This window comes from Gossypium arboreum, chromosome 7, assembly GCF_025698485.1.
Source record: "Gossypium arboreum isolate Shixiya-1 chromosome 7, ASM2569848v2, whole genome shotgun sequence".
NCBI classification, from domain to species: domain Eukaryota; kingdom Viridiplantae; phylum Streptophyta; class Magnoliopsida; order Malvales; family Malvaceae; genus Gossypium; species Gossypium arboreum.
Genome location: NC_069076.1, coordinates 98,251,808 through 98,267,263, shown reverse-complemented (window position 1 = coordinate 98,267,263; position 15,456 = coordinate 98,251,808). Strand labels below are relative to the sequence as shown.

The 15,456-nt window shown below is 30.7% G+C and overlaps 1 protein-coding gene and 1 long non-coding RNA gene across 2 annotated transcripts; both read left to right on the top strand.

Annotated features, from left to right (window-relative positions):
• The first annotated feature begins 5,785 nt into the window (after positions 1 to 5,785).
• On the top strand, positions 5,786 to 6,747 carry LOC128295071 (uncharacterized). The gene is made up of 2 exons (XR_008285374.1): positions 5,786 to 5,864; positions 6,491 to 6,747. It is a non-coding gene; the product is annotated as an uncharacterized LOC128295071 (long non-coding RNA).
• Positions 6,748 to 13,744: 6,997 nt separating this feature from the next.
• Positions 13,745 to 15,239, top strand: LOC108484549 (dof zinc finger protein DOF5.4-like). Its single transcript, XM_017788370.2, has one exon. The coding sequence runs from the start codon at positions 14,034 to 14,036 to the stop codon at positions 14,979 to 14,981; it is 948 nt and encodes a 315-aa protein (XP_017643859.1). The 5' UTR covers positions 13,745 to 14,033; the 3' UTR covers positions 14,982 to 15,239.
• The last annotated feature ends 217 nt before the right edge of the window (positions 15,240 to 15,456 follow it).

Below are 15,456 nucleotides of genomic sequence, written 5' to 3'. Positions count from 1 at the left end.
TTTTTCATATAATAAATGCTACTAAACTTGTTTGTAAGCTTTCAAAATTGAAACTCGAAAGAAAACGAGAGGTTGATGTGAACAAGTACCAGAAGAGCCCTCCCTTCCCCACACTGTCCCATTTGCATGTGATCATGTTTTCCCTTAAATTACCCATACAATAAACCGATTAAATATATATATATATATATATATATATATGAAATTGTATAATTGAATTTTTTATTTTTAAATATATAAATTTAAATTCTTTGATTCCATTCAAGAATATTCTTATTTTATGATTATAAAATACAAAAAACAATGTTATCTGAATATATGATACTAGAGTTATGGTATAAGAAATTTGATTTTACGATAAAATATGTTTTAATTAAAATTAATTAAGTAATGGTGTCACGGAGTTATGATATTAATAAATTTATTTTTATATACAAATTAAGTTATCTATTTACATACTAATTTTAAATGTTTTCTTGAATTGGTGTTATTTAATCAATCGAACATCAACTCGCTTATGAAATTATTCAAATTTTAACCGCATGCATGATAAACAAATTAATTTTTAGGTAAAATATTAATAAATATATTTGTTACATAAATATTTTCATTTTGCAGCTGTAAATAGTGTATATATATGATAAAATTTACTGATAATGGCATGTTGTTGGATGGATGGAAATTAGGGTTTGTCTCCATAGTGGGCCAGAAACACATAGTCTCCATTGCTGAATGAAGAGCAATTATTATGCTTTTATTATTGAAATGGTTGAAGAAGCTGGTGATTGCAGTTAGATATTTGGGGATAACATACATACGTAGCCAAACACTATCCTCGCATTTTTCCGTGGATCATACCTATTTAAATATGATTTTTTTAGGGTATATTGCAAATGGACAAAGGTGGATTAGGTTTCAACTTTGGTCATTTGGAATGTCAAACGAAGGCTTGAATTACTGTTCCCTTGGCAAATATGACTTCCTATTTTTTTTTTATCTATTTATTAATTTCATCCTATTTATAAAAAAATAAAATTTAGTTTTTTAATTTAACTTATTAAAATTTGGTCAGGAAAACAATTTTTGAAGTGGTAAATGGCTGTCTATGAAATATTAATCATTCCCATAGATAGGGACCGAACACCTAGCCTTATAGTTAAGAGATAATATGAGTAACCACCACAACACATCACACCACACTACACTTCATCTCGTTATTGAAATTATTTCATATTTTTCAAAGGTACAAACTTATAGTACAAATTCTATTCAAGTAAGGTTGTATTTAATTTTATCGCTTGAATTAATCTCTAAAATGAATTTACCAGTATTAGGAGATTTTAATAAGAGTTAGTATTTGATACACTAACAATATACTATTTTTTTCCACAATCATATTATTTTAAGTTTTGGTAATTTGGAAAAAAAATAGTTTAGTTTCAACCAATAATTACTTTTTGTGCTAAATTGTAAAGTAAATATTAAAATATACTTTAAATCTCTACACACTTCATATATTTAGAATTTAGTTTCTTCATTTTTATTTTTGGCAATTTAGTCCTCTCCTTTTGGATTAAAAATTTAAGCCTAATTGCTATCACTATTAATATTATTATATTAAATTCCTTGATTTGATATTTTGAAATTTAAAATATATGTTCACTTGGTAGTCATGTAATAAAAATAACGTTAAAATGTTTATATGAATTTTTTCTTAAAAATACCTATACTGAACGTGTCATGATAAAATATTTTTTGTTAGAATAGTGTCTAAAGAAAAGCGGCATCGAAATTTTAATTGAAATAGTTAATAATATTAACTAGTTGGATTAACTAATGATGTTATAAAAGTATAGAGATTAAATTATGTTAAAAAATGAAGTATCTGAAATAAATCTCAAGTTTCAACATAGTATAGGGGCCAAAGCTAAAATTTGACAAATACCTTATAATGTAAAAAAAAAAGCAAAGCAAATTATATATAACTACAAAATATTTTAACTAAAAATTAACGATACAACTATTTGGACTAATAAATAACATTGTAAATGTATATGAACAAAATTATATTAGAAGTTAAAGTATAATTTTTAAATCTCAAGTTTAATCATAGTAGAATGACCAAAACTTGTAATACCCCTAACCCGTATCTGTCGCTGGAACAGAGTGATGGGGCATTACCGGAACTTTTAGAACATTTACAGATAAATCACGTCAATCACTGTTCATTTCCCGAGATTATTCAAAACGTCCCTTAAATGGACCCTTGAGGCCCAATATGAGCATTAAAATCGAATCGGGACTTAATCGGAAACTCTAAGAATTTTTCGTGACATTTCAAAAATTTTCCAAGGTGCAGGGCTCACATGCCCATGTAGTCCAATGAACACCCCTGTGTGACCCTGGGACACACCCGTGCTGCAGATCGTGTTTGACCCTGTGTAGCTTCTGACTTGTACACACGGTCATGCCATACACCCATGTGCTAGGCCGTGTGGTTAATTTTATTTTTCAAATTTAGGTGCAGGTTTCACATGGCCAAGACACACGCCCGTGTTCTAAGCCGTGTAGTACACATGGATGAGACACATGCCTGTGTCTCTGCCCGTGGGCTTAATTTTGAGCATTTTGTTTCTCAAATTTAAGGTGCAGAAGACACACAGCCTAACTACACACCTATGTACCAGGCTGTATGTCACACACAGTCTAGACACACGCCCATGTATCTGCCCATGTGGACTAAATGAAACCATTTCTAGCTTCATTTCTCACCCAAAATCACACCAATGACCTACACTTAAACTCACATCCAAATACCAACCATCTCAAGCATTCAAATTAAGCAAACTCTATCATTCAACATGGCATATCATTACATGCATACATGTTCATAATCTTACCTCGGTACATTCCATATGTTAGGCATAATTTGAATAACCATTTAACATGTTTGTAGCTACCATAGTATGACATTACAAGTATATCAAAAACAACCATTACTAGCCATTCTAATGGTTAGATTACAAACCACATAGTTAAGCCATCTATGGCCAAGTTAGCTTATACATGCCATTATACCAAATTGATTTTACTATATATACCCAAAATAAGCTAGTGGATAGTGTGATGATGCTCCAATGATCTCCAACCTTCGCGAACTTCCGAGCACTATAAAACAGGGAAAAAATAACACAGAGTAAGCATTACATGCTTAGTAAGTTTGTATAATGGAAACTAAACTTACCAATCCCATTTATTAATCTAAGTATACCATATCATGTTTTCCATCCATTTGGAAAAATTTCCTAAACTCATGCATTCAATCAAACATGTTAGTCACAAAATTTTCATATACACCAAGTAAACATAGATGAGCTCATCATACAATTTTCCTTCAAGACATTATTTATTTCATTCCATTATTCTCTTATCATGCCAAGAGTTGTGTCCTTGAATCATTAAAATTCCGATGGATACTCAAGTAGTACACTCAAGGTGTACAATTCAATAGCCTGTCAATTTTTATTCAAGAGTACCTATTACATCAATAAATCAAAGAACATACTCTCGAGCCACATATCGTATTACAGGATTATTAGTCCAGGCTAAATCCATTACGAAATGTATGCTCAAAAGAGCTCAATTAGGATTACAGTCTAGAAATCCATTACGAAATGTATGCTCAAAAGAGCTCAATTAGGATTACAGTCTAGACTAAATCCTAATTGTAATGACCCAAAATTTACGGGCATCGAAAAAGTGTGTTATCGGGCCTCCATTTTAGTGAAATGAGTAATAAATATTTACGAAATTAGTTGTGTGATCAATTAGGTTTTGATTAGGTGAATTTGACTTAATTAGGAGTAATTGTAAAAAAGGACTAAATTGAAATAAGAGTGAAAGTTGAATAATAAATTAAAGAAAAGTTAAAAGGACTAAATAGGCAAATATGTCAAGTCCCATAAAAGAGGCGGCATAAGTATGATAAAAGTATAAGATTTTTATGTTTTAAATATATTAATATATTATTTAATTATAAAATATATTATATTATATTATATTATTATATTATGTAAAATAAACCAAAATTATGACAAGTGTGTGGTAGAAATAAATCTAAGTGTGTAAATAAAATACATATATTTGTGATTATTATGTATTTACTTATTATTTAAGTAAAACTATTATATTATTATTATTATGTTATTATTATTATAATATAAAACATGATAGAAATAAAAGAATAGAAAAGGGAAAGACGTAGAACGAAACAGAGAAAGGAAAGAAGGAAAAAGAAAGAAAGAAAAGAAAAAGGGAGAATTAGGGTTTCAAGGTTTGAAGTTTAATTGGTAAGTCAATTTAAGTCATTTTTTTGTAATTTTTTAGTTTTTATGATCCTAGAACAAAATACTACTAAGTATATGCTGAAATTTTGTTGAGTAATTAGATTTTTAGATACTAATTTTGTTGAGTAAAAGTGTGAATTAGAGATTGAATTAATAGAATTTCTAATTAGAATTGGGAGAAGGATTAAATTGTAGAATAGGCTATAAATTTTGTGAAATAGGGACTAAATTGCAAGAAATTTGAAATTAGGTATTTATGATGAAAGTTAGAGAGTTAAGTTTAAGTTTGGTTGAAAATTGAATATTAGTAATGTAACATCCCGAAATAGGGCCTAAACGGAACAGTGGTTGCGAAACCACAAATCCGAGGTAGAATGTAACGGCCTAATTTTCAGTGGTGTCAAAAATGGTGATTTGAGATCACTAAATCGGACAAATAAGATTGAACAAGATAATAACTTAATATTTATGAGTCAAGTAAGAATTTAGAAGAATTTGTGAAATGGTGAAATTAGTGAATTAAAATAATTTATTAGGTCGACGGGTCAAAACGAGGTATCGAGACCTCGAATTTGAAAATCGAGCTATAAATATTTTTATAAATATTTATGAAGTGTCATTGAGTTAGTATTAAAGTTTCGTTAGAAAATTTTGATGTTTGGATAGCTAATTAATTAAAAGGACTAAATCGAAAATAGCTCAAAATTTGTTAAATTGTGAGTAAATAGCTTAAGTATTTAAAAGATGGATTTAAAGAGCAATTAGACCCAAAGGTTAATGGCTGGACGGTTTGGGTATGAAATAAGCAATAAAACAATGTGAATAAGGGACAAAATTGGAATTAGCATAAAAGTTAATAGTTAAAAAATGATGTAATTGAAAATCTAGACATTTCTTCATCTTTCTCAGCCGAAACGCCGTAGCAGGTCTCCTATGCTGGTTTTTCATATTTTTGCACCATGTAAGTTCAATTTTTACTATTTCTTAGTAATTTTATGTTTTTGTGACTTTTACAATTAGGTCCAATCATCTAATTCATTAGTTTTTGATTTGGTGGGTGAAATTGGAAGTTACCCTGGCTGAGTAAGGGTAGTTTATGATGAATTATTATGAAATTGAAGTTCTAATTTCATATTAAGGTTGTTTTATTAAGTCATTTTGATAGAAAATGGTATTTAGGACCTAATTGTGTGCAAAATTGTGAATTAGATGTTGGTGTTGAAATTCAGAATATCAAAGGCTGTGAAATAGTTTATAATGATAAAATAAAAGTGTTAATTTATAAAAATTAGTTCAATTGATGGGTGAATTGAGCAGGACTAAATTGTAAAACTGTAAATTTTGGGGTAAAAGTGCAATTTCGAATTTTGAACAGCATAAATTGTGAAGTGAAATAGAAATCAAATAAATGCTAATGAGTAGAAATATTTTATATTATAGATCAAGAATCCAAAGAAGAACGAGGAAAAGAAAAAGTAAAGGACTAAATTGTAAGGTTTAGTCACATTTTGTATCAAGGTAAGTTTACAGTAAATAAATGCAATATTCTTTTATTTTACATTATTATTTTCAATTTCCAGCATTTATATATTTATGTTATGAAAATATTTAAAGTCGAATTTAAGGTGAAGTGACAGAGGAAAAGTGTTAGAAAGCCCCGGTTGAACCCTAGGAATGTTAGGATATTAGGGTTGACAGGACAGAACGAAATGAGCCATGTAAGTCCATATTAGAAATATGGCTTTGGAGACAGGATTGAGCCATGTAAGTCCATATTATATATGGCATTGGAGACAGTAATAATTCATGTAAGTCCATGTCAAAGACATGGCATTGGCAGGATATTGATAGACAGGAACGACCCTAGTATCCTTAGTATTCCGAGTGGTTCAACGGGTCAGGATACGAGTTAAATTACAGTGAATTAACAGCAAAGGAAAAGTAGATTATACTTATGAAAAAGGAAAGGTCAGGTAAGAAAGAAGGTAAGGGAATAAAGAAGAAGATAGAAATTGAGAAGTAAAGAAATTTATGATGTTAGATGATATTATGCATAATTATCCATTATGTTGAATGTTGTGATTTATTTGCTTGTAAGCTTACTAAGCCTAGTGCTTAATCTCTTTATTTTCTTCTTCTTATAGTACTTATCTAGTCACTCGGGGATCGAAGGAAATGTCGGAGGCCGATCACACTATCAAAGAAATAACTCAGTATAACTAGACGTTTTGTTTTAGGTATGGCATGTATAGAAACTTAGCTACTTTTGGTATAATATGAATAATGAATGATGTGTAAATACTTGCTAGTGATTAGCTAAGAAAATAGCTGATGATATACATGTTTATTAATATGTATGATTGAATGATGATTATCACATGAAAATTATGAAAATATGAAAGTAACCTAAAAACAGATTCAAGTAATGAAATGATGTAACTTTGAAAAATCACTAAAACTTGTAGAAACATAGTTTGAAGATGAATAATATATGAAATTAAAGCTTATTATGTATATTTTCTTATGGAATAAGCAAAACAGGTAAAAGTATTATTTTTATGATATATCTGAGTTTTAGTGAAACAGGGTCAGAGCGATTTCTGGATCCTCTGTTTCAACTTTGAAATTCACCATAAATTGTACAAAACTAATTAGAAGGTATAATTTATATGGTTAGAATGCTTGTTGAATCTAGTTTTGAGAGAAACAAACGACTTAGTCATATGAATTTTGTACAGGAATAAAAATGGTTCGTAGTAAGAAGAGGTCAGTGCAGTCGAGTTTTGAAATAGGGGAAACTTTAACTAATAAACTGTACTAATTGGCTAAGTCAAAAATTCTAGAAAAAAATTAGTAGATATATATATGATTCTAGTTTCATGAAAAATTTATGGATCTTAATTTCGAGTTTTGAAACTCGAGAAATGAATTTTTAAGTAACCATGAGGCAGAAAAATAGTTTATTCCGAAAATTAAAATAAGTGATTTAGAGTTGTTTAAAAGGTAAGATAAGTTTAGTAACACCTCAAGCTTGACTCCGGTGATGGTTTCGGGCGTGGGGGCGTTACAAGTAAGGTATGAATTGGAATGAAAAAATAGATGATTTTGGTTAAGGATTAAATTGGAATTAAGGTAGAAGTTAAATAGGAAATTCAGGTATTTGATGTGAATAATTGTTGTATTAATAATTGTAAATTATTTTAATTTTAATTTTCGTAGCTAACATCAAACCGGAGACATCAGGTCAGAAGGGAAAGGAAAAGATTACCGGAGAGTAACTCAGGAGAAATTCTGGTTTGTATTACTATAATTCGAATTTATTTATTATTAATTGTGAATAGTGATTAATATGCATGGTAAGAGAAATTAAGGTGAGTATTGATATTGAATTGAATGAAAATGTATTGAATTGTGAAAATGTGTGAATATATGGATTGAATATTGATTGAAAGATGGAAAAATGATTGAATTGAAAATGTGAGAAATTGTGATTGAATTGAGGTTATATGTGATTTAAATACCCTATTAACTAGTCGAGCTGAGTCGGATATAGCTGGTATGGCATAAGATTGGAAGTGTCCAGGATATTTCGACCTCGAGTCGATGAGACACTGGGTGTCACTATATTTCTTCGGATAGATTCGATGAGGTACTGGGTACCAACTTACTTCGGCTTGGCCGATAAGACACTGATTGTCAATTATTTGCTTCGAACTATCGATGAGGCACTGGGTGCCATACTGGATTGTTTGGTTGGATTCGTGTATCCGTCAAAGTCTGAGTTTTGTTAATAGGGGTAATGAATAAAATGGTAAAATTGAATGAAAGTAAATGATCTTGATTGAAGAATGAAATAATAAATTGAAATTGAGAAATGAGAATGAATGAATGAACCAAAGGTTCAGGGAATGATTGATGAATCAATGAAATGAGATTATGAAAATGCATAGTATGAATCATTGTTCACGAATAGACAATTGTGTATTGATGACTGAAATGAGTAAAGAAAAGCTATTTAGAATGGTTATGGTTGTTCTGTAATGAATAAGTATATTTTGTTAATTTGTAAATTTTAATAAGTATGATTTGTATGTTATATCAAGTAATCTGAATTATAGTAATACCATTGAGTATATCCATACTTAGCTTACGATTGTTTTTCGTGCGCAGATTAGTTGGAGTCAAACGTTCCGATCCAGCATCCAAAGCCAATCCTGATCTTAAAAAACTTTGGTGATGTATATTGCTTTTGGTAAAAGTGGCATGTACCTAGGTTATGTATATGTGTCATGGTGGATTTTGGTTGTAATAGATGACATATGTTATTTGAATAGTGATGCGGTCGTTGAGAGCACCAAAAATATCCTATTCCCTGTAAAATAGTAAAAATAACAGTAAAGGGGAAGTAGGGTCGAATCTTTAGGGACCGGATTGTACGAATTCTCGTTTCTTGAAATCCTGGACAATTTCTTAGCCAAGAAAACCTGTATTACTGAAAAATAAAAAAATAAAATTAAGAATCTGGAAAAATAAAAAAATAAAATTTAAAGTGAATTGAAATTGTGAAATTAAATAAATTGCAGAAATTAAAATGAGGAAAAAGAAATAGAGTTGGGAAAAGAGAAAGTTTCTTATGTGGTGAAATTCCAGCCTTCGGTTGTCTCGTTCCACCTTGAGTTCAATCTTTGGCTTTTAAGCAACCCTTCTCGAGCAGGATAAGCCAGTTATAGTGGAAGAGGATGCCTACGACCACCAACTCCAAAGATTGAGACTTAAGATTTGGCGGAACCTGACTCTAGCCAATAATCGGTTTTGTGGGACTATCTTCTACTAGATCACCACTTTCCAACGGCGAATACCACACTGTTTTGTCTCTTGGATAAGCCAACCTCTGACGCAAAAAGCCAACGAACCGACTGTGTAATCTTCCCAAAATGTACAAAGCGGTTGTTCCTTGCATAAGTTGAAAAGATCACCTATTAAGGGACATGGACGGAAGCGTCAGCCCCGTAATGCAGAGAAGTGATGAATACCTTGTTGAGAAGGCTAAGCGCGGGTTCTAAGCCTCATGAACCCTTTTGGGGAATTTTGACAACCTTCGGCTAGATTAGTTTAGTGGCTCATGATTTTTGGGAAAGAAATAAATTAAATAGATATGGGATTTTTATTGAATAAAATATGAAGAGAACAAAAGACAGAGTTTTTGGGAGAGGGAGTGATTACAGAAAAAAGATATGTCAAATATGTGCCACTCCATCCCCTATTTATAGTACTAGAAAACCTAGTCTATTCTTAATGAAATTCTAAAAGATAAATACAAATAAATAAAGATAAATAAATATAAATAAAGATAAATGAAAATAAATCCTAGAATTAAATCTAAATAAAAATCCTTAATAATTATCCTAATATAATTAAAATAGAGTCTTGTGCTATAAAATCTATTCTTTTGCATTTTAGTCATTGGGTCTTCCATGTTTGCATTTTTGGCACCACTTCTCTCTTTCTTTGCATGTTGGCCCATTATATCTTCAAATTTGTACTTTTTGCCCTTGAATTTCCTCTTGCCTCCAATTTAATCCTTAAAAGATTAAAAACCACAAAATAATCCAAACTAGTAGGATCATACTCAAAATAATCATGCAATTAGCACATAAAATATGTCGTTCGAGAGTATTATCAAATAGACATATGAAAGAATAAGAAGATAAAATGGAACATATGATATTAAACTTTGAAATAGAAATAGAATGAAATTTCTAAACTAATCTTAATGTTGCTTGTGAATGTTTAGTGAATAGATTATCAGGTTGGTGTTTTGATATGTTTTAAATGTAATTGTATATAAAATTGTAATGGTTGTGATATTAGTTTGAATTGGGTATGTTTTAAGTTTGCAGGGTTGGTTAGATGATTATAAAGGGGTTATTTTGAGCTTACACGGTCCTGTCTACACAGTCTGAGCCCTGTATTTGTTAAAAGTTTTTTTAGAATTTCATGAAAAATTTCTCGAGCATTCGAATTAGTTCCGATTCACTTCTGACACGTATTTTGGGCTTCGAGGGTCCATAAAAGGGACATTATGAATGTTTTATAATATGTATGTTATTTATTTGTGTAAGGTTCGTAATATGTCTGAAAGGTCTGGTAATGCTCCGTAACCCTGTTTCGATAAAGGTTTAGGGTTAGGGGGTGTTACACTAATTGTAACATATGCTCGAGAGAGATTATATCAGGATTACCCGTCCGGGCTAAATCCTTTCAATAATGAGATCAATAGGATTACTCGTCCAAGTTAAATCCCATCAGAAACAAATGCAGGACCTCATTCATTTCGGGAAAGCACATTTATGCATTGAAATTCAATATTCAAACGAGACTTTACCCTTTTCCCAACATTTTCGAACATGTAATTATTTCACACATTTATAACATTCACATAAATATGATTCATATTGCATATAATCATAACATTCAAGTTAACATATTTACATGCTTGATTAAGTTACACGAACTTACCTCGACACTTGTTCGCGTATAAAATCTATTAATCCAAAACCTTTTCTTTTCCTCGATCTAACCTTAAATTTGTGTTGTCCGGATCTATATAAATAACTTTAATCATCAATTTCACACATTTCATATTCATTTGGACTCAATTTACGTCCTAGGAAAAATTATCATTTTGCCCCTAACTTTTCCATAAATTTTAATTTCATCCCTAGGCTTGGAAAATGAAATTTATGCAAATTTACTCCCTATTCCAAGCCTAACTGAAATTTCAACATAAAATTTACAACACATATTTTCTATAAATTTCATAATTTTTCATCAATTTTCACAACTTTATATTTAGTCCCTAAATCATGTTTCATCAAAAATCACTTTGTAAAAGTTGTTTATCTATCAACAACCTTTCATTTTCTACCATAAATTTCTAATTTCCAGCTTATATATCCATGACCTAATTTTCATACTTTGATAATTCTTCAAATTGATCCCCCAAAAGATAGATTAAGCAATCTCGGTTTGAAAAATATCAAAATTACTAAAAACTGGACAAGGAAACTTATCCAATTAAGTCATGAAATTTTCTTCTCTCTCTCCTAAGGTTTCCATGTATTTTTGGGAAAGAAAATGAGTAAACAAGATGATATTTTCTTTTTCATCTTTTAATTAATTCAATTATTTCAAATTCCAATTTAGTCCTTGCCCTTTTTCTAAATTTCCATGGATGAGTCACCAAAATATCTACGTACTTTTCTTTAATGATCTAATTACTATATAAGGACTTGAAGTGTTGAATTCCATAGTTATTTAATCATTCTAGCTACTAGAATTCAACTTTTGCATTTTATGCGATGTAGTCCATCCTATAATTAAGTATTAAATTGATAAAATCTTATTATCAAAAATTTCACATGACATTTCTAGCATATTACGGACCATGTAATAAAATAAAAATAAATTTTATTTTCGGACCAGATTTGTGGTCTCGAGATCACTATTTTGATTTCACTGAAAATGGGCTGTTACAAAACTAAAATTAAACAATTTCCTATAACATAAAAGAAAAAAAAAAGCCAAAAGTAATACATATGTCAACCTTTTCTATTAAATTTTCTGGTGTGTCAGGTTTTTGAGATTTTAAGAGTATGCCTTTGAAACGACGTCATTTCTCAACAAAACCTGATTGTATAATGGTAAAAACAATAATTACAATAAAAATAATGGAAAAATATATGAAATATTAAATATATTATAAATAAAATATATGTATTTTTTTAATATTTGGACAAAATTGTAAATATTATAATATTAGGATTTAAATTTTTATTACTGTTGATACATAGTATCAACAAGGGTGGAGAAAGAGGAAAATGGGTGGTGCCTAGGAAGGGTGGTTCACCCATGGAGTCAAGAGTCGCAAAAGCAAGAGAATAGGAAGGAGAAGGGTGAGGGCTTAGCATCTTAGGATTTGTTGAGAGAGGATGAGAGAGTTCCCTTTCTATGTGGTAACTTGGGATTAAGGAAATGTGACGATTCCTGAATATTCCCTTTGAGGAGAATGCACTCGTTAATAGCGGATAGATTAAAAAAGGATCCGACTAAGTTGTTAAAGATGGATGACCTGTCCTGTGAGGTTACGGGACACACAAGTAATCGATCATTAAATAATCATCCAGACGATATGAAATAAAAGATCACTTGTGAGTCTTTGTAATTGATTCTCATGTTGCCATATCTCCGAAATAGAAATATAAAAATTACTATTGATAAAAAAGATAAAATTGAGGTTGACCTCGACTACTATAAAGATGAGATTAGTGTAATGTTTCATCATTGTAGCCAAATGATGATAATTAGATTTTATCAAGAATCTCTTGCAAGTAAGGCCAAAATATATCCACACATAATTCCACATCCACATTAAACTAAAAAAGAAAAAATACATTTCAAGAATCAGCTCATCCTTATTTTAAAAAATAAATAAACTCATTTTCAAGCAACCTTGATGATAATTAGGTATGTTATTTTCCAACAATAGAAACGAATAAATTTTTAATAAAAATAATTAATTTATTTTTAATTTAATATATATGGATTAATTTATCCTTTTTAAGTAAAGAGAGTAAAATGTAACTTGACTCATAGTATAAAGGGCTTTCATGATACTTTTACTATTGATTTGATTTTTTTTTACTTTTACATGTAAATATTATTTTAACATGAATAAATATTAAATGTAGTTTATATTTAAAAAATGACTCATGTATTTTTGTAATATAAGATAATGGTTTAAGGATTAATATATAAAATATCAATGCTGAAATCTATTTATTATATCAATTAAAAATGTGTAATTAGCATAAAACATTAACATTGTTATTAATTGTTTTATTGTTCAATTTGAAATTTAATGAAATTAAATTACTCGATTTTTTTAAAGGGATCAATTTGATCACTATCAAAATTGAGAGGGACCAAAGAGATCTTTTACCTTGAATTGTTGTTATGAATCAATCTAGCATTAAATTAATTAAAATAAAACTTTTTCTTTTAACAAAATAACAAATATTATTATAAGATAGTTTATCTTTTTATATTTTAAATATATATATAAAATAAATAAATTATTTAAAAAATAACATATGAGATATAAATAATGTTGTTTGAACTGGATTGAAAACCGTTAAAATATTAAGTTGAAGAGAAACTTTTGAATAGATTTACTCGAAAATCAATACAGACTAATTAAATGGAGCGGTTAAACCAATTTAAAATATATATAAATAAATATATACCGATTGGAGTGATATTTTATCGATTAAATTATACATTGAACCGTAAATAAAATATAAAAATAATATGTTTTTGGAAATATGTTTTATAAAAAAGGATGGAGCAGCATATATTTCAAAAGGTACGGAGACGTTATCTTAATTTCCAGCCCAATTTCGTACTTTGGCAACTTTCACGTAATTCCATATTGGAAAAGGGTTAAATTGGTAATTGGAATATAATTTTGTTAGAAGGATATGTAAAGGGATTTTTGGAAGACCAAAGCTCATACAAATCTTCTTCACTGATGTGATTCTTTTCTTGCAAAAATCTTTGTGTTTCTATAAACTATTATAAAATATTTCATTCCGATTTTGCATTTTGGAGCGAAAATTGTTGCGAGTAATGCAAGACATCCACTCGATCGAAGGTGGCTGCATATTCGGCGGCGGTGTCGGTGGCGGTGGAGGTGGAGGAGGAGGAGACAAAAGGTTACGATCGCACCACCATCACAACCATCAAGCTCTCAAGTGTCCACGTTGCGATTCTCTCAACACGAAGTTCTGTTACTACAACAACTACAACCTCTCTCAGCCACGTCATTTCTGCAAGAGCTGCCGTCGTTACTGGACAAAAGGCGGCATCCTCCGTAACGTTCCCGTTGGCGGTGGCTGCCGCAAAGCCAAGCGGACCAAAACCAAAGCTTCGTCCGAAACCACAGCAGTCGCCGCCTCCGCACTGCCGCCTCCGGAGCAACAACACTGTGATCAACGTAAAGCGAATTCTCATTCTAGTAGCGAGAGTTCGAGTCTTACTGCGACTAACTCTAACGTTGCAGTGCCAAATCAAAACAACAACTACAGTTCTGCCGCTGGCACGGCGGAGGCGGTAACCTCTCATTCTAACTTGATTGATGTGAGTGAACCGAAGTTTTACGGAAACCCTAATAATTTAGGGTTAGAGCCAGGATTGCTAGAACAAGGATCAGACTGCGGGATATTTCCGGAGATTGGGAGTTTTACGAGCTTGATTACATCATCAAACAACGAAACGATGTCGTTTGGTTTCGATAAGGTATTAAACGGGCAAGCACTTGAGCAAGGACAGTGGCAGCAACAGCATCAAAAGATGATGAGGATGGGAGGGGATGAAATCAACGGGGGATTGCTTGATCAAACGGTGCAGGTTGAGTTATCAAATATGCATAGTAGATCAGAGAATGGTTTTGGAGCGTTGGATTGGCAAGGGAACGAAGATCAAGGGTTGTTTGATCTTCCGAACGATGTTGATAAGACATATTGGAGTCAAACTCAGTGGACTGATCAAGATCACCATGGCCTCTATCTCCCGTAAATTACCTCTGACCCTTTTTTATCCCACTTAAATTATTTATTAACTACAAAATTGAAATAGAGATTAAAAAAAATCTCATAAAATCAAAGCTTAAGGCAGGATTTAACTGTTATTTTCGTTATTAATTATGATAATTTCGTCCAAGTGTGTACTTTATACAGTTATATGGGTATATGAATATAACTGTTCTCCCTTTTGTAATTTTAAAAAAAAAATGTTTTCTTTCATTTTTATAGTATTGAAGTTTTATTTGGGTGATTTTTCGAACCAGTTTCATCTTCTAGCTTAATGGCGGTCATCGTCATCGTCATAATCATCATCACTAATAATTTAATTATATTAGTTAAGGTGAAAACGTTGCCGTTTTGTGGTTTTAATAGAAATTGGTTAGGAAGTAGTTGTTTTCGGTAGGTCCAGGGAGAGTTAGTGACTACTGACTGACCAGACCCATGCGCGATTATGACTCCACCGGGGC